The sequence below is a fragment of the Caretta caretta genome, chromosome 1 (assembly GCF_965140235.1).
Source record: "Caretta caretta isolate rCarCar2 chromosome 1, rCarCar1.hap1, whole genome shotgun sequence".
Taxonomy (NCBI): Eukaryota; Metazoa; Chordata; order Testudines; family Cheloniidae; genus Caretta; species Caretta caretta.
In genome coordinates this window covers 44,748,234-44,774,051 of record NC_134206.1, presented here as the reverse complement: position 1 = coordinate 44,774,051, position 25,818 = coordinate 44,748,234, and the positions used below count along the sequence as shown (strand labels likewise).

Sequence of the window (25,818 nt, the reverse complement as noted above, 5' to 3'; positions counted from 1 at the left end):
TGCAGGGCTAGATGGCTCAGTACTGACACAGAAGGAAAGTTTGCGAGGAGCGCTATTGACTGAACCACCAACACCCCTTCGAGCAGCACCCAGGTGTTCTTGGGAGGTCTCCCATGCTAGCACTGACGCTGATTAACTTGCAAGATCTTACAGGAATTGCTGTAACTAGTCTTTTGTAAAGAAGAAAACCAGTCATGCTGGAGGAAAATGACCTATGAGGGGTCATATGAGGGATGAAAGTGTGAGTGAAGGTAAGGCCTCCCTTATAAAAGATTCAGCACGTTCTGCTGATCTTAGAAACCTATAATATCATGATTATATGTTCAGCAGCTGCTAAGTCCTCTGTTTTGATGTTGTGGCAATATGGCTTTGGTGCATAGTTGTTAATTATACATAATCTTTCCATAAACAGAGAGTCTTTGACTGTTTTTAATTATGACCTTTACCTTCAACAAATAACATAAAAGCACAGTAATATTTTTTTTCTTATTTAAACCACATCATCAAGTAGATTCAGAGAATCAGTTTTAGTGGCCATTGATGGTTTCTAGTTGGAATAAAGTTATTAACATCAATAAACTTTTATTAAAAAGTTTTTTGAGCCGGATGCAACCAAGATCACCAGGGCTCTTAATCAGGGCCCCTGTGGATTCCATGACTGCAGAATTTGCTATAGATTTAACCCTGTGTGCAGTTTTGTGCTTCAGATTATGAATTTATTTCATAGCCCTCATGATTGTGAAGATAATCCTGAAAAAGTAAATGTAAGATTAATTGATCCAGTATTGTCTTTGTGAATCTTCAAACAGTGTGAAACAATGGCTCTTAGAGATGTGAGTGGCCCCATTCATTGAAACAAGCTGTTCACCCTGAAACCTAAAGATGGCATGCTGAATCCTGTTCATGATTTCATGGCTCATCCTTTTAGCAGACATATCCTGCCAGTCTATTTATCTCATAATCTCAAACTGTCTGCCATGCTTCCCAAGTATCAGAAGTCTCAATCTAGCTCCCAAAATCTCCCGCTCCCTCCTGAAAACTTCTATGGTTCACTAAGGCATTGTCAATGCAAAAATCTGTGGTATATTGAAAACATAATATGTGAGGACCGCATAAAATAAATTGAATCAAAATAACTAACAGAAGGGCTACTCTAGCAGCTGCATAATACAAGAAATTAGCAAGATTTTAAAAAAGGGATTGAACATGTATATGAATAACAAGAGTACCCAGAGTTCTCATAATGACAATGCAAATTCTGGAAGGTACACTGTATCTCATACATCAGGGTTTAAGCCAATCTCTGTTAAAGAGCAGGATGAGACCGGATGTGGGGGGCAGATTATCGCACATCTGCTTCTGCGAGGTTCCTACATCTTCCTCTCAGACAGGATACTAGACTAGATGGATCTTGAGGCTAAGCCACTCTGGCAATTCCTATGTTCCTATTATTTATTTTTATTTTTAATGAATTAAAAAATCTCAATTGTTTAAATTTTTTTTGAAACTGCCACACAATCTGCCAAATTTCTATAGAGCCTGCAGAACCCAGGGACTGTGCTGCAGAATATAGGCCCAGCTTGTCATGCACTAGATGGGGCCTTGTTCTTATTATGCAACTGTCCCTTCAATACACTAGGCTGTAGTAATTGATTTGACTTTTGTGTAATAAAGTCTCAGGCTAGGCAGATACTTGTTATTTCTCTCTTCTTGTTGATAGAAAGAAGACAAAGAAGAAAAAAGGAAAAAAAATATTGATAATGGAGGGGGGGGAAATAGGGAAGGGGAAAAAAAGCCCTAAGCCAACCCAGAACTCTAAATATATGCAGATAGAGCAAGCATTAGAAAACAGACTCCTTTATTGAAACTGTATTGTGATCCTTATATTTATATTTGTTTCTTCATGCCACTGCAATTAAATGTTTTATAAACAGCTAAATAGAATTTATCTTAGGGATGGTTCTGCTTCCATTGAAGTAAGTGGTAAAACTCCCATTGACTTCACTGGTGCAGGATCCAGCCCTAAATTAGGATGTAAATGCACATTATTTTCCTATAAAATAACTGCTAAATCATTTTGTCTTTTTTATGAATTAATTTATTATTGTAAAAGTCTCCATTGTTACATTATGTAGAACAATGGACTTTATTCCAGACCACATGATCCCTTGGAGTAATCCTGCTAAAAATACAGGATAAGGTTTGTGGTCTCTTCAAATTAAATCAAGACCCAGAGAAGAAATAAATGCCACACTATGTGCAATTGCTTTTCTTTTTCTTAGGGGCAGTTCTTCATTAATTTATGGTTTATATCACTAGACTGACTCCTAGCTTCACAATATTTTGAGCTAAGTGTAAAATGTTAAAAATGCCTGCTATTATTGTTTATAACTTTAGTAAAGCCTTCCTGAGATTGAGGTAAAGACTTAGCCAGTGATATTTTGAAAAATTAAAGTTTTATACAGTTCAAACAAAGCTCTGTACTCCATGAGCTTTATGCTGCTCTTCAACAATACTCTGTATTCTTGTCGATTACATATTGGTGAAGCTAATGATCAGGAATACAGGGCCAGATTTTCAAATGCTCAGTACACACTATTGCTTTTCAGAAATTCTCAGCACCCAGTGTGTTGAACTCTTTTGAAAATCTGCAATTGATTATGAATGCTGAGCACTTCTGAAAATCTGGTCGTATACAGCATAAAAAAACTGGAAAGTGATATGCAGACAAGGATACATTTGTAATAGAGCATTTACTGGAGAGATCTCTGCTAACATTTTTAGTAAAAAGAAAAGGAGTACTTGTGGCACCTTAGAGACTAACCAATTTATTTGAGCATAAGCTTTCGTGAGCTACAGCTCACTTCATCGGATGCATACTGTGGAAACTGCAGAAGACATTATATACACAGAGACCATGAAACAATACCTCCTCCCACCTCACTCTCCTGCTGGTAATAGCTTATCTAAAGTGATCACTCTCCTTACAATGTGTATGAAAATCAAGGTGGGCCATTTCCAGCACAAATCCAGGTTTTCTCACCCCCTCCCCCCAAAACACACACACACACAAACTCACTCTCCTGCTGGTAATAGCTCATCCAAACTGACCACTCTCCTTACAATGTGTATAGTGATCACTTTAGATAAGCTATTACCAGCAGGAGAGTGGGGTGGGAGGAGGTATTGTTTCATGGTCTCTGTGTATATAATGTCTTCTGCAGTTTCCACAGTATGCATCCGATGAAGTGAGCTGTAGCTCACGAAAGCTTATGCTCAAATAAATTGGTTAGTCTCTAAGGTGCCACAAGTACTCCTTTTCTTTTTGCAAATACAGACTAACACAGCTGTTACTCTGAAACATTTTAGTGAATTTCTTACAAATGGAAAACCTGATAATAGGCCAAGCTGCTGTTCTAAGCATGAATGTGATGCAAAATAAATATTCAGTAAGAAAATTGTTTTTGTTGTCAGTAAAATCCAGCTGCACTGAAGCGTAAATCAACATATCATCGAGATACAGCAATTAGAAAATATGAAAGTAATTTAATACCCAAAGACCTGTGCAAGTAAATTGAACATGTTTTTGTCTGCAGCCATACCTCCATGTGGGGTGCTCAGAACATCCTTACTAAGCAGAGTCAAGCCTTCCTGGTAATTGATGGGAGATCTCCTAGAAAAGCCTATGTGGTGTTATTGGGGATTCAGTAGGTTACAATTCCCTTTGAGTCAGTACAGGCGCATTGTCGCAGTCTGGTGATGGAGGCACTATATTGTTGAAGGTGCGTGCGGTCATTGGATGAGAGTTAAACCAAGGTAATTGTCAGAGATTCCAGTGCATTTTTGCAAGAAAAGGGATGCTAACTGCAGTGATGTTGGCCAGATCCAGTCTGTGTAATTATGTTCTATCTGCCTAAGTGCCATTTACGATTTAATTTGGATTTACTATTCTTCATCACTTCTTGACCTAAACTATCAAGCAGTGTTTTGTGTGCTGCTGAACAGTTGCCACTTGTTACCTCAAAAGGGACTGCACTACAAAGATGTGTGATTCTTATTCTGTAATCTGCTAAAGAAAGAGACAAGAAAAAGTGTTCTTGAAGCCCAATAAATTACTTGCTTTTTATAAATGGAAGCCAAACCAAGGATAGATAATCCCACAAAGAACTTACAGTTACTGCGGTTAGGAATGATTTTGAAGGGACTGTTGTATAAGTGACAGGCCGATTTTGATTTCCTAAGAGCTGATTTGTTTTCAAACAACATTTAATGATTTTTCAAAATGTTCCCTCTGTTAAGAGGTCAATAGACTTTTTTTAGCACCAATTTGCTTATGTACTGCTTCTAATTTTGAGCCAGGATGTTTCTACCTCACCCTTAGTGTCTGCAAGCTCTTCTATTTCAGTTACTTAAAAACCTTCCTGAATACATGACTGTTCTTCTCCCCTTCTAATCTTTTCAAAGTCATTTTGCCTCTTAATAATTTTTGTCTCCTTAGTCCATTTGTCTATATATTGTAGAATTTGGGAGATTTTGTATAGTTAGGGTAAAAAGTAGATGTTTGGTTATTTTGATATTTGTAATAGTAATTATTATTGACTGTCTTCTTGTGTGCAAATTGGAGAACTGGAGAGCAGAGTTAGACTGGAGGTCTTGCAAACCAGATTTAGGGCTCAATCCCGCTCTGTTGACTTCAGAAGGAACAGGATCGTGCACATAAACAATTATGAAATAAGCTTATGGGCAGGCTCTTGAGCCTAGTTTCCTCCCAAATTACTAAAGAGACACACTGTAGAGGCTGGTAAACTGAGGCAGATTGGAAACCTGAAAATAAGTCTGGAAAGTTTTTGCAGTTCAGAACATGTTTATAGAGCATTGTGGAATATTTTGGAACTGATGTAATAAACTACAATGGGAGAGGCAATGCTGAGTAGAAGGGGTACTGATGTGCTGACAAGGCTGAGGGGAGGTAGAAAGCTATCCGGACTGTGAAACAGATAAAAGATTATGCTAAAAGAAAGGAAGAAAACCAAGAGGGAAAAAAAAAATTCCATAAGTAAATCCATTTTGAACCATGGGCACAGAGAGGATTCAGATGTAAAACAAACCACAGTTTTATGGGCCAGATTCTAACACCTTTACTCGTGTACCAGTCTTCATGTAGACTAGAGCCTACAGAACTACTCAAGTAATAAGCTACTTCTTCACATAAGTATGTTTGGCAGAATCTGACCCTGTGATATTCGTTACAATTAATTAGTAAGTTGCTAGATGCTTTGCAGATGGCAATGGAGACTGGTTCCTTCCCTGGAAGAGACTAAAATGTAGATAGATAGTGAAAAAACATTGAAGGTGGAATGGGAAGTGACAAAAGTAGGGAGTTGCAGCTTTCTATCTGTTACCGCTCTAGCCTAATTAAGGGGTAGATTTTGCTACAAGGGCACAGCCCATAGTAAGGGGTGCCACATTGCCATGTCAACCAGGAGCATTTCAGGGAAGGAAAGTGATACAGGACACCACAATTTCCTCCCTGCTCCCTCCTGGCTCCAGAGTGGTGGTAATTTCCTATTGACTTATATCAGCAGCAAGTTCCTACCCCTTTTGTACGCCAAACTGTGCTGGTTGTACATTGGAAGTAAAAGAAAGGTTCCACCTGCCTTCGACTGGAGGGGAATAGTGGATGTACTATATCCACTTATCCATGCAAGCTTAGACATAAGGTTCATGTAGCCCATTGGTTCCCAAACTTTTCGGCATCACGCCCACTTTTTAATTTTTGAGGAAACCCTCACACCCCCCACCTCTCCTTTACCATCATCCAACCCCACTTTTAAAAAATTCAATTCGTAATTTAAAATTAAAAATAAAAGCAAAAACTTGGTATAAAATTTTTTATTTAAAATTAAAAACACAAATAGTTTTTCTTGGCACGAAAATGTAATTTAAAGTAAGAAATAGGATAAACAAAATGAATTTAATGTGAAGGATCTGCTGCATTTTCTTCACGAGTTGGGAAATCCTAGGTTTGAAAGACGAAAGTGCGAAACGCAAATTGTTTTCAATATCCAGTCGATTCCTTTTGTTTTGTTTTTATTATGACTAAACTTGAAAAGCTTTCTTCACAGAGGTATGTCGACGAAAATGGAAGAATAATACGTAGCGCTTCTTCTCCAACTTTCGGGTAAATTGGGAAATATTTTATCCAAAATTCCTCCAGGCTTAAGTTTTCGAAAATATTTTTCGCACTTGAATCATATTTCATTTCAAGTGCTTGTTCTTGCAGTACTTCTGGCAATGAATTGACATCAACGTTGAACGGATTACGTGCTAATTTATGAACGGGGTTGCCAGAAAAGTTGTCTGGAAAAAAGCGGATGAATTCGTCAGCAAGTCAGTCCAGATGCAACACAATTTTGTTCTTCTCATCCTCTTTACAGAGTTCTTGGAAACCTTCACTTTCAGCAACTGATGAAAATGTTGGAAAAGACAAAAAGTTAGGCTTCTGAGCTTGCGTTCGACGTTTCCAAAGCTTGATTTTTTTCCATAAACGCTTTGATGGCATCATGGTGCGCTACAATGTTTGCAGCGTTGTTTCCTTGCAACTTCAAATTGAGATTGTTCAAAGATTCAAAAATGTCCACGAGGTATGCCAGTGAAAGTTGAAATGTTTGGTCCATAAACGCACGCTATAACTCTTCTTTTTTTCTGTTGCTTGAGGAAAATTTCCACTTTGTCTTTCAGTTCAAATAATCTTGAAAGTATGTTCCCTTTGGAAAGTCATCATACTTCCATGTGAAACAAAATAATTTTATGACCTGCTCCCAAATCCGTGCAAAGAGCTGCAAAAAGTATTGTATTTAAAGCGCTGTTTTTCACAAAATTGACAACTTTGATTGCCAAATTCAACGAGTCACGTAGGTCATCTGGAAGGGTTTTAGCAGCCAATGCTTGTCTGTGTATGAAGCAGTGAGTTGTGGTTACGGCTGGATTTTTTTTCTTTCATCAATGTCACAAATCCAGAGCGAGAGCCAAGCATCACTGGAGCACTGTCTGTGCATACACCAACCAGTTTTTCCCTTGAAAGTCCATTTTCTTCAAAAAAGTCAGAAACCATTTTCATAACATCAGAAGCCTTTGATGTGGTCGTCAATTCCTTCGAAAAGAGCAGTTCTTCTTTCACAATTCCATTGTTAATTAATCGAACGTAGACGAGCAACTGACAGCATTGTGCTACATCAGTGGTATCATCGCACTGAATTGCGAAAAAAGGAGACGCTTTCACTGCCTCCACAACTTGAGGTTTTAGATCTTTCGCCATGTCATCGATGCGACGTTTCACGGAATTGTCGGAAAGCGAAATTTCCAAAATTTTTTTTGCTTTTGGCACCAAGCACAGTATCAGCTGCTTTCCACAAGCAAGGGTTCACAAGAGTTTCTCCTATTATGTGTGCTTTCTTGGGTTTAGCGATGAGCAATGACAGTTCATAAGATGCTTCTACCACTTTGGCTGACGCTTGACGAAAAGCTCCAGTTGTGTCCTGCTTCATGCGTTTTAAATTTTGAAGTTTAGCAGCAAAAAACTCTTTTTTGGTTTGTCTTTCAAAGCACTGCAGTTCTTTGTCAAGTGTTGCTCAAGACGACTAGGTCTCAAGGCATCGTTGCTGAGAACTGTGTGGCATACTACGCATTGAGGATGATCGATCCCGTTTTTATCCATGACGGTGAAACCATACTTAATGTAGTCTTCATTGTACTTCCTTTTCTTAATCGTGGCCATAATATTACTAATAAAAAAAATCTATAAAAATAATTTTCCTGATTCGTGAATAATAACGGACACAAGTTAATTTGAGTTATCGCGAACATTTATTTAGTACTACTATTACGTATGGACGCGTGCTGCCCTATATATACCCCACCACCAGTCCAGCAAGTAGCCAGTCTTGCGCGGTGAGTGGTGGAGGTAACCACTCCCACAATGGAACAGTCTCGAACAATCTTGCGAGTGAGCTAGGAAGTTTTAAAAAGTTCCATCGCTTTCTACATCGTTCTTCGGCCTCCCCACCGACCGAAACGGCACTCCTAAACGTCGAAAGGCAAAAAAATAAAAAATATTTGCATTTTGTGGTATGAAATTTGAAAACATTGCAGTTATATACTTTTATTTATAGTTGTATTTTTATTATTATTGTACTTTGTTATACCTTTATTCTTGTCTACTTATATTCATAATAAAAAATGAGAAGATTGTTAATACTTTATTGTAGTTAAATAATATAGGGCTGTAATTGGACAATTTTATGAATAGTTATTATTTTGCATACAGAATATGTATAATTTGTCAGTCTATTAAATAAATAAAAAAATAATAATTTTTTTCACATTGATAAAAATATTTTTGTTATGAAAATTTCACAGCCTTGCACCCCCCTTGGAACTGATGATGTAGGGGAGTAAGGAGGATTTTGTTTCCTCTTATTTCCTGTTGTGAGGAACAGTCCAGGTCATGATCCAGCTCTGTGATTTACAGTCCCAGAATACATATGACCCCGTACGATATACCTGATCCTATTCACTGTACTGTAGGATTTTGTATAAGCAATTTCCATTCTGATGTGTGATCTGTCACACCTCTGTTCTTAAAAATTACATGAAGTCAAGAATATAGGATACACTTTTTGTCTGCGATAGATGGAATTACCACATGTACGTCTGAATATTGTTCCCAGCCCTTTCCAGACATATACTGCAAATTGAGTTCACAGCATGACTGGATGGAAGGAGCTAATGATTAGCTAGGTAGAAGAATGCATGCTGACAGAATGTTGACTTCACCAGATACAGTTTCATTGAGCTCTCCTAAAATGCTAAGTGTCTGGAAAGTGGAATGAATTCTTTCCTCTGCAATCATATTTGCAGTCTCTGCCTCATGGTCTTTGACAGTGTTACACCAGTGTAAAAGAGGGCAGAATTTGTCCCTTAAATTATATTCCATATTTAATTTGCTCCATTGTTGCGTAGAACTTATAACTTTTATATAATTAGGCATGGCAGAATTAGATTTTTATTTTTATGATGATTGGATAATGCAGATGACACTAAACTGGGAGGAGAGGTAGATACGCTGGAGGGTAGGGATAGGATACAGAGGGACCTAGACAAATTGGAGGATTGGGCCAAAAGAAATCGGATGAGGTTCAACAAGGACAAGTGCAGAGTCCTGCACTTAGGACGGAAGAATCCCATGCACCGCTACAGACTAGGGACCAAATGGCTCAGCAGCAGTTCTGCAGAAAAGGACCCTAGGGGTTACAGTGGACGAGAAGCTGGATATGAGTCTACAGTGTGCCCTTGTTGCCAAGAAGGCCAATGGCATTTTGGGAAGTATAAGTAGAGGCATTGCCAGCAGATCGAGAGATGTGATCATTCCCCTCTATTTGACATTGGTGAGGCCTCATCTGGAGTACTGTGCCCAGTTTTGGGCCCCACACTACAAGAAGGATGTGGAAAAATTGGAAAACATCCAGCAGAGGGCAACAAAAATGATTAGGGGACTGAAACACATGACTTATGAGGAGAGGCTGAGGGAACTGGGATTGTTTAGTCTGCGGAAGAGAAGAATGAGGGGGGATTTGATAGCTGCTTTCAACTACCTGAAAGGGGGTTCCAAAGAGGATGGATCTAGACTGTTCGCAGTGGTAGCAGATGACAGAACGAGGAGTAATGGTGTTAAGTTGCAGTGGGGGAGGTTTAGGTTGGATATTAGGAAAAACTTTTTCACTAGGAGGGTGGTGAAACACTGGAATAGATTACCTGGGAGGTGGTGGAACTCCATCCTTATTAGTTTTTAAGGCCCGGCTTGACAAAACCCTGGCTGGGATGGTTTAGTTAGTCCTGCTTTGAGCAGGGGATTGGACTAGATGACCTCCTGACGTCTCTTCCAACCCTAATCTTCTATGATTCTATGATATCATGAACTCCCAATCTGAACAGGAATCTATGAATAGATGTTTTTGTATGTGCTGTAGATCCCTGAAATCAATGAAAAGTGTTTAAACACCCACATAGTCGACAGCTTATTGTTTCCTGAAGATTGTAAGGCTGCTCAAAAGGTTAAGGTGAGCATGAGTGGATTGAAAACTGATTAAGAAATAGAGAAGCACAGGAAGAACTTACATTCTTTGCTAAAGCTGCCGATTTTGGGAGAGATTCACCAAATGCAAAAGGAGTGTGGCTCTGGAGAGTTATGAATTTCAGAGAAGACAGAATATCAGTCAATGTTAATTTAAGATGTTAATCCAAAGCCAACCAAAGTCAGTCTTCAGTGGGCTTTGGATCAGGCCCTAAGTGAAGAGGCTGCTGTCAATACCTTAGTCAATTAACTTAACACAGGTTTTAGATATGGAATGTAGACCTGAAGCCAGAATTTAGCTTCATTATGTTTATTTCAATGTAATAAAAACCACTTATCTAAACTTGAACCACTATACAGAATTCTAACTATATAGAAAACTTAGCTGGAACAAATATCCACAAAAAGTCTCCCGATCTACCAGATTCTCCTCCCTCTCCAGCTCCTATTAAGCTCATCTCCTTAAGGAAAACTGGAGAAAATATACACCTCTTGTACCATTCCTTGAAGGTTAACAAAGCCAAGGCAGTTTGTATGTTCCAGAGTTAAGTATGTTCTCTTAAATAAAGCTACACAACCATTACCCCCTTATGTTTAAACTGGAGAGGCTCAGGAGACTACTAGCTTGAGCCCCTTCCCTTGGTGGATCTCATACCATTTAGCCTTAGGCCCCACTTTCATCAAAGCTAAATAAGCCCAACCCCAACCGTTGCAAGAGCTAACGCTCTACTGATCAACTCTAATATATCATCGAGTCATCAACCCTCACTTCCTTTCCGGCCATGATACCAGCTCTCATCGCCCAGTAGTCTGATTTTCTCTCAAGGACTTTCCCTGGCAGCCTCCAAATCTGTGCAGAGCTCACTGTAAAAATCGGCAAGGCTATTGTATTGTCCTCTTTCAAATCTCTGTTTCAAACTCACCTCTGCACTGATGCCAGCAAGACTCTAGACACGGGGTAGGCAGTTGATGCAGTGATTATTATGCCAAAATCAGTTTGCTGACCCTTGTCCCCCCTCTCTCTTCACTACCTCGTCTGTTTGTTTTTCTCTGCCTGTTGTCTCTACTGAGATACAGAGAGAAACTCTTTGGGGCAGAAACTGTCTTTTATATGATCTCTGTGCACAATACGCAGAACACTGACCTTGATCCCTGTGATGATTCTTCCTCTATATGAAGGGCTGCTGTGTTGCCACCTTTGTGCTCAGGTGGACCCTCATCTTTCTTTTCCACTTGGTGCTCTTCTGGTGGTGCCAAGCCAGTGTGGAGCTGCTGAGGAGGGGAGAGAGTGGAAGGAGGAAGGGGAGGTAGCAGCCCACTGCCTTATGGGCAGGGAGATGAGGGGAACAGGCTGGGCGGACAGAAATGGGGTAATAGGAGCTCAAGGGGAGGCAGGCCAGGGCAGTAGTGGGTCCCTGTGAGCCCCGGTTCTAGCCTTCAGCCCTTTTGTCCCCCAGGTACACTCCCCCTTGAGCTCTTGTTCCCCTGGGGACATTGTCCGGTGTCAGTTTGACATGAGCTTTTCACGCAGTGAGATGAGCTCTGTGCATGGAAACCAGCTCTTGCATCCCATTGAAACGTGTCGGAGCCAAGCTATTAGAATTGTTCTGTCATCTGCCACCACTGAGAACAGCCGAGCTCCATCCTCTTTGGAATCCACCTTCAGATATCAGAGTAACAGCCGTGTTAGTCTGTATTCGCAAAAAGAAAAGGAGTACTTGTGGCACCTTAGAGACTAACCAATTTATTTGAGCATAAGCTTTCGTGAGCTACAGCTCACTTCATCGGATGCATACTGTGGAAACTGCGGAAGACATTATATACACAGAGACCATGAAACAATACCTCCTCCCACCCGACTCTCCTGCTGGTAATAGCTTATCTAAAGTGATCACTCTCCTTACAATGTGTATGATAATCAAGGTGGGCCATTTCCAGCACAAATCCAAGTTTTCTCACCCCCCCCTCCTTTTTCCAAAAACCACACACACACAAACTCACTCTCCTGCTGGTAATAGCTTATCCAAAGTGACCACTCTCCTTACAATGTGCATGATAATCAAGGTGGGCCATTTCCAGCACAAATCCAGGTTTTCTCACCCCCCCCCCCATACACACACAAACTCACTCTCCTGCTGGTAATAGCTCATCCAAACTGACCACTCTCCTTACAATGTGTATGATAATCAAGGTGGGCCATTTCCAGCATAAATCCAAGTTTAACCAGAACGTCGGGGGGGGGTAGGAAAAAACAAGGGAAATAGGCTACCTTGCATAATGACTTAGCCACTCCCAGTCTCTATTTAAGCCTAAAATAATAGTATCCAATTTGCAAATTAATTCCAATTCAACAGTTTCTCGCTGGAGTCTGGATTTGAAGTTTTTTTGTTTTAAGATAGCGACCTTCATGTCTGTAATCACGTGACCAGAGAGATTGAAGTGTTCTCCGACTGGTTTATGAATGTTATAATTCTTGACAGCTGATTTGTGTCCATTTATTCTTTTACCTAATGGACACAAATCAGCTGTCAAGAATTATAACATTCATAAACCAGTCGGAGAACACTTCAGTCTCTCTGGTCACGTGATTACAGACATGAAGGTCGCTATCTTAAAACAAAAAAACTTCAAATCCAGACTCCAGCGAGAAACTGTTGAATTGGAATTAATTTGCAAATTGGATACTATTAATTTAGGCTTAAATAGAGACTGGGAGTGGCTATTTCCCTTGTTTTTTCCTACCCCCCCCCCGACGTTCTGGTTAAACTTGGATTTATGCTGGAAATGGCCCACCTTGATTATCATACACATTGTAAGGAGAGTGGTCAGTTTGGATGAGCTATTACCAGCAGGAGAGTGAGTTTGTGTGTGGGGAGGGCGGAGGGTGAGAAAACCTGGATTTGTACTGGAAATGGCCCACCTTGATTATCATGCAAATTGTAAGGAGAGCGGTCACTTTGGATGGGCTATTACCAGCAGGAGAGTGAGTTTGTGGGGGGGGGGGGGGGGCGGAGGGTGAGAAAACCTGGATTTGTGCTGGAAATGGCCCAACTTGATTATCATACACATTGTAAGGAGAGTGATCACTTTAGATAAGCTATTACCAGCAGGAGAGTGGGGTGGGAGGAGGTATTGTTTCATGGTCTCTGTGTATATAATGTCTTCTGCAGTTTCCACAGTATGCATCTGATGAAGTGAGCTATAGCTCACGAAAGCTTATGCTCAAATAAATTGGTTAGTCTCTAAGGTGCCACAAGTACTCCTTTTCTTTTTGCACCTTCAGATAGTTGAAGGCTGCTATCAAATCCCCTCTCACTCTTCTCTTCTGAAGACTAAATAACCCCAGTTCCCTCAGCCTCTCCTTGTAAGTCATGTGCCCCAGCACCCTAATCATTTTCATTGCCCTCTGCTGGACTCTCTCTCCAATTTGTCCACATCCCTTCTGTAGTGGGCGGACCAAAACTGGACACAATACTCCAGGTGTGGCCTCACCAGTGCCAAATAGAGGGGAATAAACACTTCCCTCAATCTGCTGGCAATGCTCCTACTAATACAGTAATATTATTACTCAGTTATATGTATGTTTGACCCTCCCCTAGGGGATTTTGGGGAAGTGAGGCCAAGTTAACCTATCCAGGGATTATACTGATCTGTTAATAGTTTAATTTTTCTCTTTATTTTATTGGTATATTAAACACAGTATATGCTGTACCTTTGTATTCATTGTATAGGTTCAAATGTCGGGCACACAAGAGAGTAAACTACATTCATTAGGAGTACAGTGACATAGAGGAACAAGTCTAACTGAAGGCCTAAGTATCTTGAATATGACAGCTATGTTTACAGTTCAATACATGGGAATTTTCTTTTATAATGTGCAAGTGCACTTTCTGTGTGATAAATGGAGTCAGTGGAGAAGAGAAAATAATCACAACATAAGACTGAGCTCAGATAACCTGCTTGCTGGAACTTTGGGGCTCCGTGTGAGCTTTGGTTTCACCAACACTTATCATTAATGCAGCCTTACAAAATTCTTCTTTCCCATTTGTCGTGGGACAACTTTTTTTTTTTTTTTTTGAAGAATGAGTAAATCATTTGTTTTTTTCATTATTATCATCATAAATGTTATTATATTTTTGCAAGCGTGCATGAGTAGTTAAATATGACTAGAGGATAGGAAACAAGGGACCAAAAGAACATACTGTATATACCTTGGAGAAAGATACTTTGCTTTTCCATTCTAGACCTTGCTGTCTTACATGTGAAACAGGAGCTATGTAATCTGCATATTTATGTCTTCGTGAAGTTTCCTCTTTCAGGCAATTAGCTTCTTGGTATCTTTTAACAAAAGGGAACACAGCTCACAGTAATTATTCCTCAGGGGACTATGCCATATGGATACCAAAAGGAATCAAGGCCAGGGAAAGGCCAATGATTTCTCTAATAAATTCTTGGACGCTTTCCCAGAACTCCTGTACTCTGGGAAGGGAACAGTGGAAATGAACTACAATGCTGTATTGGTCACGGTTGGCCAAATTCTGATGTGTTTCGTGATTCCCTACTAAGTTGTATACAGAGCATTTTTAAAGTATCTCTCTGACAAAAATCTGTCAAGTTGGAATATTGTGATACCCACCTCTTTCTATTAGGCTTTCAGTTATGAAAGAGAGGGAGTGCAGTCTAGAGAGTAGAGGAAGGGGTCTGGAAATCTGGAGGATGCATGAGCCCTATTCCAACCTATCCCACTGAACTGCTATAACTTTGGACAAATCACTTAACCAGTGCTGAGCTGCCAAAATCCTAACAACTGGTTCCCTATAAAAAGTTCTGATTTAAGGGATTTGCCAAGAGGTGGAGAGGGCGGGGGTGTAGTGGCAGGGAAGAGATTGCACAGAGGCAAAAAGGGCTCGTTGCAGTGGCAGGGAGGGAGTGGCACAAGGGAGAAGTGGGCAGAAGGGGGTTGGTGCAAGGGGCTGGCAGGCAGGGTGTGTATGTGCCTGGGGTTGTTGCAGGGGGGTGAAGGTGGCAGGGAGGGGTTTGCACAAAGGAGGAGTGGGCAGGAGGGAGATGGCAGGCGGAGAGGGGGTCCTGAGGTTGATTCATGGGTGAAGGTGACCGTGGCTGACTTGGGGGGGCAGGTTTGGTCAGGTGGAGGTTGCCCAGAGGCAAAAGTGGCAGGACAGGGTGGGTTGCTGGGGTGGGGGAGTGCACAGGGGAGAAGGTAGCTGGTCGGTGGGTGTTGGAGGGGGTGGCACTGGCTGGGGGAGTGGTGCCCGGGTTGCTCCCACATACACCATTCCCCAGGCTCCCAACGGCCCGGCTAAGTACCTTGCAGGCGGAGTAGACGCCCAGCTTCTCTGCCTGAAGAGCAGAGCGCCTTCTTCCCCGCGCTGCGGGCCGAGCCGGGCTCCCCACTGCCCCGGGGGCTCTCAGCGGCGGTGCAGGCAGCCAGCCCCCCCTGCCCAAGCCAGGCTCCCCACTGTTCCCGGGGCTCTGAGTGGCGGTGGCGGCGGTGGCAGCCGCCGCTGAGAACCCCAGGGGTGGCAGGGAGCTCGGCTTGGCCCATGGCGGGGGAAAGAAGGTGCAGCTGCTAGTGCTAGACCCCCCCCTTCCCTGCTCCGCTGCTGGCTGCTCCCCCAGGGGGAGGGACTGGCTGCGGCACGGGTGGCCCATCTGGAGCCGGGAGGCGGGGAGCAGCAGCAGCCTTGTGCTCCGCTGTTTAAAATTTTTTTGGGGGGCACCCCTTTTTGGCTGCCGCCTAGTCCACCTAGTGGTTGCACCGGCCCTGCCCGACAGACCCCCCGGAACTCCCACACCTACCCAACCCCCCCCCCATTCCCTGACCGCCCCCCCCCGAACCTCCGCCCCCTCCAACCGCTCCCTGCCCCTTACCCAACCCCTCCTCCCAGCCCTGGCCCGGCCCCCTTACCATGCTGCTTGGGGCAGGGTGTATGGCTGCCACGCGGCCCGCTGGAGCTCGCAGCCCCACCTCCTTAGCATGCCGCTCAAAGCGGCAGGAGCTGCAGAGCTGCCCAGGAGAGGTCCAGAGCACTGGCGCCGGTGGTGTGGCACACTGAGGCTCTGCGAGAGGGGGCAAGGCGGGGGAGGGGCTGGGGGAGCCTCTCCCGGCTGGAAGCTCAGGGAGCCGTACCAATTTTTAACAACCGGTTTTAAAACTGGTTCAAAGTTTAACAACCGGTTGGCGCGAACCGGCGTGAACCGGCTCCAGCTCATCACTGCACTCAACCCTATCTGTGCCTTTGATCTGCATCTGCAAAATGAGGTAATAATATCTGTCTGATAGGGGTTTTGTAGGCTTAATTCATTAATGTTTGTAAACCAAGTGGTTTAACATTCCCAGATAAAAAGTGCAATATTAATAAATGCATATTTATCCTTGTCGTATTAGTGAAACAAGAGATCCACTAAGCAAGTGTTGGTTCACTATGCATCCTTGTTTTTCAGTTTGTCCCAACACATAACACTTTGTGATTGCTTGATATAAAAACAAAATCCTGTCTGCCATTTGTGCAAGATGCCAATTTGCAAACACAATTTTTTGTGTTTAATATTTGGTATATAAAAAATAACTGCTTGCGAGCTGCAACTTAATGTTTTGCATGTCTAAGGTTGCAACAAGACTTCTGGCACAGTTAGATATTAATAAATCATAACAGGTGAGAGACATAAAAAGAGAGAAGAATGAGTAAATATCAGCTTTCTTCAGGACTTTGGCCCAGATGAGTTGGCCATTGTGAATGTGTCAATCAGTGCTAACTGCAGTCAGGGCACACCACAGCTAATCTACATTACATTGGTCAGACATGAAAGTAGAGAGGTAGACATATCTGTAAGCCATTCCATAGACTGTGGCATAACTGCCCAGTTACGGAAATTAGAAATTGTGTGAGAGAACCTTTCATTCTTTTGGATCTGCAGAAAAAAATTGTCCTCTCCCTAATTGCTAGGGTTGCTAACTTTCTATTTGCAAAAACCGAACACCCTTGTTCTGTACCCTTCCCCAAGCCCCCTGCCCCAGCCCTTCTCCAGGGTCCCACTCCCTGCTCACTTAATCCCCGCTCCTTCCATCACTCACTCTCCCCACCTCGCTCACTCACTCATTTTCACTGGGCTGGGGCAGGGGGTTGGGCTGTGGGAGGGAGTACGGGTGCTGTGCTGGGGACTCCAGAGTGGGGCCAGAAATGAGGGTATCAGGGTATGGGAGGGGGCTCTGTGCTGGGGCAGTAGGTTGGAGCCCTCACCCCCTCCTGCACCCCAACTGGGGGTGTGGGGTCTGGGGTGCAGGAGGGGGCTCTGGGCTGAGGCCGATGGGTTAGGAGTGTGGGAGGGGTCTGGGGCAGGGGGTTGGGGTGTAGAAGAGGGTGAGGGCTCCAGCTGGGGATACGGGCTCCAGCTGGGGGTACGGGCTCTGGGGTGGGGCCAGGGATGAGGGGTTTGGAGTGCAGAAGGGGGCTCTGGGCACAGGCTAGGGTTGCCACGTGTCTGGTTTTTCACCAGAATACCTGGTCTAAAAGGGACCCTTGCAACTACAGTCAGCACTGCTGACTGGGTTGTTAAAGGTCTGGTTGCGGTGCAGCGGGGCTGGCAGGCTCTCTGCCTGGCTCTGCATGGCTCCCAGACTGGCGACATGTTCCTCTGGCTCCTAAGAGGATGCCAGGGAGCTCCGTGTGCTGCCCCCAAGCTGCGTGGGGTGGTGCCTGTGTGGGGGGCAGCGCATGGAGCCACCTGGCCGCTCTGGTGCCTAGGAGCTGGAGGGACATGTGGCTGCTTCCAGGAGCCACCCAAGGTGAGCGTTGCCCAGAGTCCGCACCCCAAATCCCCTCCTGCACCTCACCCCCTCCCATACCCCAACCCTCTACCCCAACCCTGAGCCCCCTCCCACACCCAAAAACTTCCTCCCGGAGCCTGCCCCTCAACCCCTTATCCCAGCCCGGAGCCCCGTCCTGCACCCCAAATCCCTCATCCCTAGCCCCACCCCAGAGCCTGTACCCCCAGCCAGAGCCCTTACCCGCTCCTGCACCCCAATCCCCTGCCCCAGCACAAAGCCCCCTCCTGCACCCTGAACTCCTAATTTTTCATCCCACTCTGGAGCCCTCAGCCCAGAGCCCTCACCCTCTCCCACACTCCAACCCCCTTCCCCAGCTCAGTGAAAATGAGTGAGTGTGGCATGGCCAGAGGGCTGCGTCACTGAAGAGGATGCCGTGGTCCTTGGAGAGATGTGGGTCCTAGAGCAGGAGTGACAGCAGGAAGGCACCACTAAAAGAGGGTTCACTAACATGAGGAGCTAATTCCCAAGACAGCCAACAGAAGGTGCCAGAGTGGTGCATGAACCGCGTTACAGGCATGTAGAGAACTTCTGCTCCCAAAACTTAGGCACTGAGTGAGTTTAGGCACCTACTGAGTTGGGCAGCAGCCGAGTGGAATTTTTATGAATCGAAGTGGTGCCTAAAAACAGGGCTTAGACATCTAACTCTGGGTTTAGGCACCAAAGTACTTTTGTGTATCCAGGCCTCAGATAACATGGTATTCTGGGGGACCTGGAGTCCACTTTTCAGCCACTTCTCTTAGTGGCTACTGCTGAGAATAGTCTGGCCACTTCTTCATAGCCCCAATATCCTCTTTGCCCTTGCCTCATGGCCTCAGCCTGCAAACCCCAGCAGCAAGCCAGGAGCTAGCTCTTGCTCCCCCAGTCCTTGCTGCAGCACAGCTCTGTCCAGGACGCTGGCAGTTCTCTCAGCCCTCCAGAAATACAGTCCTACTCCCTGCTTGGCCCTGATTGGCTGCTCCCTTCAGCCTTTCTCTGATTGGCTGCCTCCAGTGCAGCCTGCCTAGAGCTGCTTTTAACCCTTTTTCTGCCAGTGAGGGGCAGCCGCCCCATCACAGTGCCTATGCCCCTGCCTCAGAGCATGTACACTCCTGCCTCAGTCTAGGCACTGGGGCACCTATCTCCCATGTAAGCCCCAGAGCGATCTGCAAAATAGGGAAGACAGGTAATCCTCTGCCTAACTTGCGTGTGGGGCCTGATCCAGTAGGCATGCTTAGAGGCCCCCTAGTTCCACACAAAACAGCTGTGGGATGGGGAGGAGAAAAGCCCTGTCTTTAGCCCAGTGGTTAAGGTACTCAGCTGGGATGCGGATGAAGAGAAGGGATTTGAACATGGATCTCCCACCACTCAGGTGAGTGATCTGGACTGTAGGATATTCTGATGTGGAGTTTCCCAGTCTGTCCAAATAAGTTGTTTCACTTGAATTAAATAATATTTAGGCCAGAGAGAGTGAGGATCACTTTAAAGCCTAGTGGTTAGATCACTCAGCTGGGAGATGGCAGATCCCTGTTCAACTCCCTTCTCATCAGACAGAGAAGGAACTTGAACTGGAGTCTCCCACATCCCAGGTGAGAACCCTAATCACTGGGCTAAAGGTTATAAGGGAGCTCCTCATCTTCCTCCCCCCACCCCCACCCACCATCTTCCCCTGGTTTGTGGGTTGCAAACTGAGCTAGGCGGCTCCCTGCAGCCTGGATTTAGGCGCCTATCTTTGTGAGGGGGTGGGGCTTAGCACACACTCCTCTCACCAGCATCTCCCATTGGGTAGATTAGGCAGCTCCCTGCCTACCTTGCTGGCTTTTGTGGATTGCATTCTTAGGCGCCTCTCCCCGTGCATTGTACAGGGAACCTAGGTGCCTAGCCCAGGCTTTGTGGATCACAGTGTTGTTCCTGTGATTTTTTAGGGACCTAAAAGATAGGCATTTTAGTGCTTCATGTCACAATGCCTAAGGCCCTTTGTGGATCTGGGCCTTACACCTAGTTTCATAAGAAAACCACACTCCGGGATGGGAGGTGTTAGCCATGGGATTTGACTAAGTGTGGATTTTATTTTAGAGTAGTTTGGGAAAGGCACCCTGATGGTAAGTACCCAGAAATTAATCTGAATTATGGGTTGTCAGAGAGCCAATGACATGGAAGAACTCCCCATTAAAGCAGGAAAGATGTAAGAAAAATACACACAACTTCCAGAACTTCATAACAGATACAGTCAATAAAGAGATTCTGAGAATTTGCCAACAAAACATAGTAATCATAAAAGATATCATTCAGTCTCTACTCCGTTGTGAAAGGGTCACCATCTTGGGAGTGTCCTCTTCTGGCCCGGCAGGTGCCCTACCCTGTTTCCCTTCTCAAGAATACTTCTCCAACACAGACTGCAGTGTGCAACATGGACACTTGTTATTAATGGGCACCTCAAATCACAAAATAAAGTTCAATACCTGAACTCAAAGGGTTCTGGCTCTGCCACCTTCTGTGACACCAGGCTCTTCATCAATCTCAATTATCCTTGAGACTGCAGGGCTCTTGGGCTTACCCCCAGAGCTCCCTGCTAGAGTCAAAAGCTCAAATGAAACAATAATACAATGTCCACCCATCCTAGGCTTAATGAAAGTCTCACATCATCCTGGGCTTCTCCCAGCTCCCAGGCCCTTGTACAGGACAGTGGCCACAGGGCACTCCCCTGGGCCTTCCTCTTGCTCTAGAGTCCTCTCTCAGGCAGTGACAGCCCCATGTTTGCTCTCTCTGCCTCTTTCCTATCTAACTCTTTCATGTGCTCAGACAGCTCCCACCTGCCCCTTCCTGTCTTCCTTCAGGGACCTCTCAGGCAGCTTTCACCTGCTCCTTTGTCAGCCCAGTTGAAGTGAACCGATTAGTCACAGGTGCACTGGCCTCTTCCCTTTTGAAAGACTCAGGTTTGGCCTAGTTCCCCAGGTTTGCAGAGTGAGGGAGGTAGCTGAGCCAAATTTGAGTGAGCGGCTCTGTGACCCCTTGTGTCAGGGACTAGATTGTAATGCTGGGAGCAGGGAGCCAAGGCCAGCCAGCCAGGAGCTGCTTCAACGGGGACACAGGGTTTATGGGGTCAAAGCAGGATAGTTGCGTGAAACCCAGGACTGTTGGGAGGTATGTGCCTATCTTCTCCTGGTTTGAGGATCATGCTGGGGCTTAGGTGTCCAGGAGCTTAGAATGAGGCTGCAGTGCACATGTCCAGAGGCAGGACCTTAGGTTCCTACAGGGTTAGACAGCAGTCGAGTAAGGGTTTTGTGGATTGCAGTGGTGCCTAAATACCTTTGTGGATCTGGGTTCCAGTTTATATGTGATTCTCAAGCAGACGGCGTGCTGAGCATGATGCTACAGGGAGCATGTTATGAAGCAGAAGGGAGCAGAGAGATTTGCCTGGCTCCTAGGAAGATGATCTGCAGAGCGTAATCCTGTGGTGCGTAGATAGGCCCCTGCAGTGGCCTCTGTTTTGGGGAAGATACATGACTGATGTGATAAATTTGTGTTATTTTGAAGAAATAAAGCTGAAGCCCTTAAGAGAAAGGGACTAAAATGAGGTGGGTGCAGTGTTTTCTTTGGTGCAGAGGCCGGTGAGCTAGCTCACTGGCTTACACCTCTCCAGGTGTGACAGATGCTGCCTCCACAAACAGTAATCCTAGGTGCTGCTGGCCTGGTGAGTGAGAGACAGGGAGAAGGTTAAGGTGTGACTTGATTACAGTCTACAGGTATCTATGTAGGGAACAAATATTTAATAATGGGTTCTTCAGTCTAGCAGAGAAAGCCAATGTGAACCAATGGCTGGAAGCTGGAGCTAGACAAATTCAGATGGGAAATAAGGCATAACTTTTTTAATGGTGAGAGTAATTAACCGTTGGAGCAATTTATTCAGGGGTACATGAGGTTTTACAGTTTTGTTTAATTGCTTTCAGCACCCCTACTATAAAAATTGTTCCAATGCCACTCCAAGATTCAATGTTTTTCTAAGAGATCTGCTATAGGAATTATTTTGGGGAAGTTCTGACCTCCTGTATCGCACAGGCCATAGACTACAGGGGCATAATAATCCCTTCTGGGATTGTAATCTATGAATCAAAACCAGGTCTCCCACATGACATACAGCAGGGTACTACAACCAAACCACTGGACAGGCTGGCTCTTGCTAGCTTTAATGTGAGGATTGTTGACAGCAGTGTTTCTGAAAGCACACACAAATAGCTATATTTTATTGTGTTTATGGATTCATCTGTAGAGGATGGATAATGTTCCTGAGAATTTGAGGATTCCTCATATTTGCCCTAGGATCTCCCTCATGTGTTATGCAATAGTAATATCTTAGGGATGGGCAGAGGTGAATTAAGGCTAAATGGGAGCTGGTGAGATTAAAATCTCATGCTTCTTCCCTCCAAGGGACACCTTTTGTTGCCCGCCCCCAGCAGGTTCTTCCTCAACACCTCCCCCCCCCCCCCCCCCGCCACCCAACTCTTATCTTCTCACTCCTGGATGTTTGATCTTACTCTCATGTGAGACAACCGTACTCACTCTACCTTAGCAATCAGCCAGTCTGCTGTACCTACTACTTTACCTTTGACTCACTGTTCCATCCAGTCTCCCTCTGACTGTGGGTATTGGATCCCACGGATCCTGCTTTAATCCATCCCACTAAAGGGAAAGTCTGAAAAGATCTGGAGGTATGCTTTGGATAAGCATCTGAAAATTCAGCTGAATTTCAGTTGAAACTCTTGGGAGCTCCTTCCACCTCCCTGGGTCTATAACCTCAGGGTTCAGAAGGGGAGGGCAGTTATCTCAGGAAAAGCAACTAAGGAAGTTGGTGCAAGTTCACGTAGTTCCTAACCTCCCGTTGTCTTTTTCGGTACCCACTCCTGGTTTATAGATTCCACAGCCTTACCTTCCCGCCAGTGCTTAATTGGTAATGAAAGAGGTGCTGGTGCTCAAACAATTTTTATACATTCATAACTGATGCAGCAAGCCCAAAGGTGCTGGAGATATGAACTGCCAAGCCTAGAGGTGCTGGGCCCAGCTCAGCCCTGGCAAGCCCTGGCACAAATTAAGTACTGCTTCCTGCACAACAGTCCTGCAATCAACCTCTTCTAACACCAAATATGCCACTGAGGCCTAGTTGTATTGCAGCCACTCTGTTGGGTCTGGCTACCAGAGATTTCAAAGGAAATCCTCTGGAGAGTATGTACTGAGAAGAAGGATGGTCTTGTGGTTAGAGTGGTAGCCTGGGAGACAGAAGATATGAGTTTTCGAGAGACTTCCTATATGACTGTGGGCAAGTTACTTAACTGTTCTTTACCGCAGTTCCTGGTCTATAAAATGGGGATAATACACACTTATGAGGGTGTTGCGGGAATAAATACATTGAAAAAATTGTGAGGTGTTCAGCTGTGATAGTAATGGGGCCCCCACAATGGAGCGGGCAGCTATCACAGGTCTTGGGGAGGAAGGAAGCAAGGAATGAGGGCAGGACCTTCTCCCATCCATTCTGAACTCAGAAGAAAGGATTTGGTTCAGTTCAAATGATTGCTGAATGTTTTATGCAGTGTTGTTGTACCCGTGTTGGTCCCAGGATATGAGAGAGACAAAGTGGGTGAAGTAATATCTTTTATTGGACCAACTTCTGTCTCTCTTACCAACAAAAGTTGGTCCAGTTATATATATTACCTCACCCATTTTGTCTCAGCTGAATGTTTTGGCTTTTTCAGCTGGTTGGTTGGTTTGTTCACTCGAGATCCCAAACATATACCATATACTTTGCTATGTAGTATCAAGCTTTTTCAAAACTGAAGTGAGGAAAAAAGCTAGGTAAAAAAAGAATAAAAGCACTTAAAATCTCTACCCATTCTAGGATTGCCACCTTTGAAAGCAAAAAAACTGGCAAACCCCGCAACGCAAGCTCTCAGCAATCCCAACCACAAGGCAACTTCACAATCCCTCTCCTCTTCAACAGCTACTTGTAGTCTCTAGAGAGAAAGCACATATAGATAAGATTGATAACATTATTTTCTTACTTAAACTCTGGAAGTAGGAACACTGCAGCATCTTTAGTGGGACACTAACTTTTAACATTAGATATCCTAGTGTAATGTGATAATAGTGCAAATCTTTAGACCCAAGAAAAAAATGACAGATTAAGTTGTTTTTCTGGCAACTGGCAAATCCATTAAAAAAACCATTCAGGCTGGTCAAATACAAGCCAGGTGGTAACCCTACCCCACCCCCAATTAAACTGTCAGAATTCTTAAAACATACAATTGCATCCCTTCCAAAGGTCTTTGGTTAAATTCTGTTTGGATTTCCTTTTGTTCAGAATTATGCTGCTTTAAAACTCCAATGGAGAGGGTGGGGGCAGAGGGAATAAATGGTTCAGATTGTTATTTTAAAAATTGAAGTGCAGAACTATGCCTGTAATGTTTTTTAAAGCTGAAATCTATCAGAATGTTCCAGTCAGAGCTACAGCCCTCTCTTTATGTACACACATACTCTGCACCTTCCTTCTGTAAATCAAACACAGAGCAGTTTGAAAGTGCAAATCATATATTTCACAGATTTACCAGAGGGATCATTTTAATCAGCTTTGAGCCCACTAATGCTGTAGAAACCTTTCAAGCACTGCTGCTGTTTTTATCTTCACGCAGCCAGTGCAAAAGCCAGACTGAACACCATGCCTCTGATAGTCCACCGCTGGAAGAGATTCATCTCTGTAGGTAATTGTACAGTTGTCAGCTGCTTTTGTTGTGCATGTAATGTAAATGTGGGTGAACACAGAAATAATAAGATCAATGTTTTTTAGCAGAAAGTCAGCTGGTATTCAGTAAATCTTTAATCCGGTACTAGCTATAAACTGTAGGTTGTAGGCCTCAGATTTTACTAGGCACCAGAATACAGATAGTTTTAAATTTTAGATATACAAAATGATAGTGTTTGGTTTTTGGTTTTGTTTTTCATTTTCTGGTTCAAGTGTTAGCTTTCTAGAAAGCAAGATCATAACTTCTTATACCTTAGTCTGACAAATATGAGAGCTGTTAATGAATTCCACAGGAATGGATACATTGCAGTAAGAAAAGAATAGCAGTTGTGTGCTGGAATATTAATAGAGAGATAGTATGAGCCAAGGATATTTTTAGCCTCAGCCAATATTAATAAAGTGAAACAAGGCACAGAAAGAAACATTGTTGCTCATCTCTTTTAAAGATTAGCTCTTTCTGGTAGTTGTTTGGGGGAAATGTCTGATAAGTATGTTTTCAAATATTTCTCTTTATTCAGCCTATTAGTGACTGGTTGAACAAGAAATAGACTTGCAGGCTCAATTTTTACATTGTTTTGTTTTTGAGTGCAGTTATGTGAAAACAAAATTCTACATGTGTAAGTTGCACTTTTATGCTAAAGAGATTGCACTACAGTACTTACTTGTATGAGGTGAATTGAAAAATATTTATTTATCTTTTTTACAGTGCAAATATTTTAATAAAAATAATAATATATAGTGAGCACTGTACATTTTGTATTCTGTGTTGTAATTGAAATCAACATATTTGAAAATGTAGAAAAACATCCAAAAATATTTACAATAAATTTACATTGGTATTCTATTATTGGTTAACAGTGCAATTAAAACTGTGATTAATCGTGACTATTTTTTTAATCTCGCAATTAATTGAGATTTTTTAAAATAGTTTGACAGCCCTAATTTATTTACATGTTTTTGATCAATCTAATAACACTCTGAAACTACAACTTGTAAAAGGGAAGGAAGAAAGGCTTTAAAGCATGGAGTTTGAAAAGTATACAGTTGCTGTTATAAATCGGTGAGTATCAA

At 43.7% G+C, this 25,818-nt stretch overlaps 1 protein-coding gene across 4 annotated transcripts in view; it reads left to right on the top strand.

The window, feature by feature from the left end:
* ATP8A2 (ATPase phospholipid transporting 8A2) overlaps positions 1-25,818 on the top strand; it is a 663,684-nt gene that overhangs the window by 29,798 nt on the left and 608,068 nt on the right. The window contains exon 1 of one of the 4 annotated variants that reach the window (XM_048846092.2): positions 24,623-24,706. The exons of the other annotated variants lie outside the window; for them this stretch is intronic. Within the exon in view, the coding sequence (XP_048702049.1) occupies positions 24,664-24,706 (43 nt within the window). The 5' untranslated portion in view covers positions 24,623-24,663. Of the gene's footprint in view, positions 1-24,622; positions 24,707-25,818 lie in introns of those variants that run through there. 4 annotated transcript variants of the gene reach the window in all.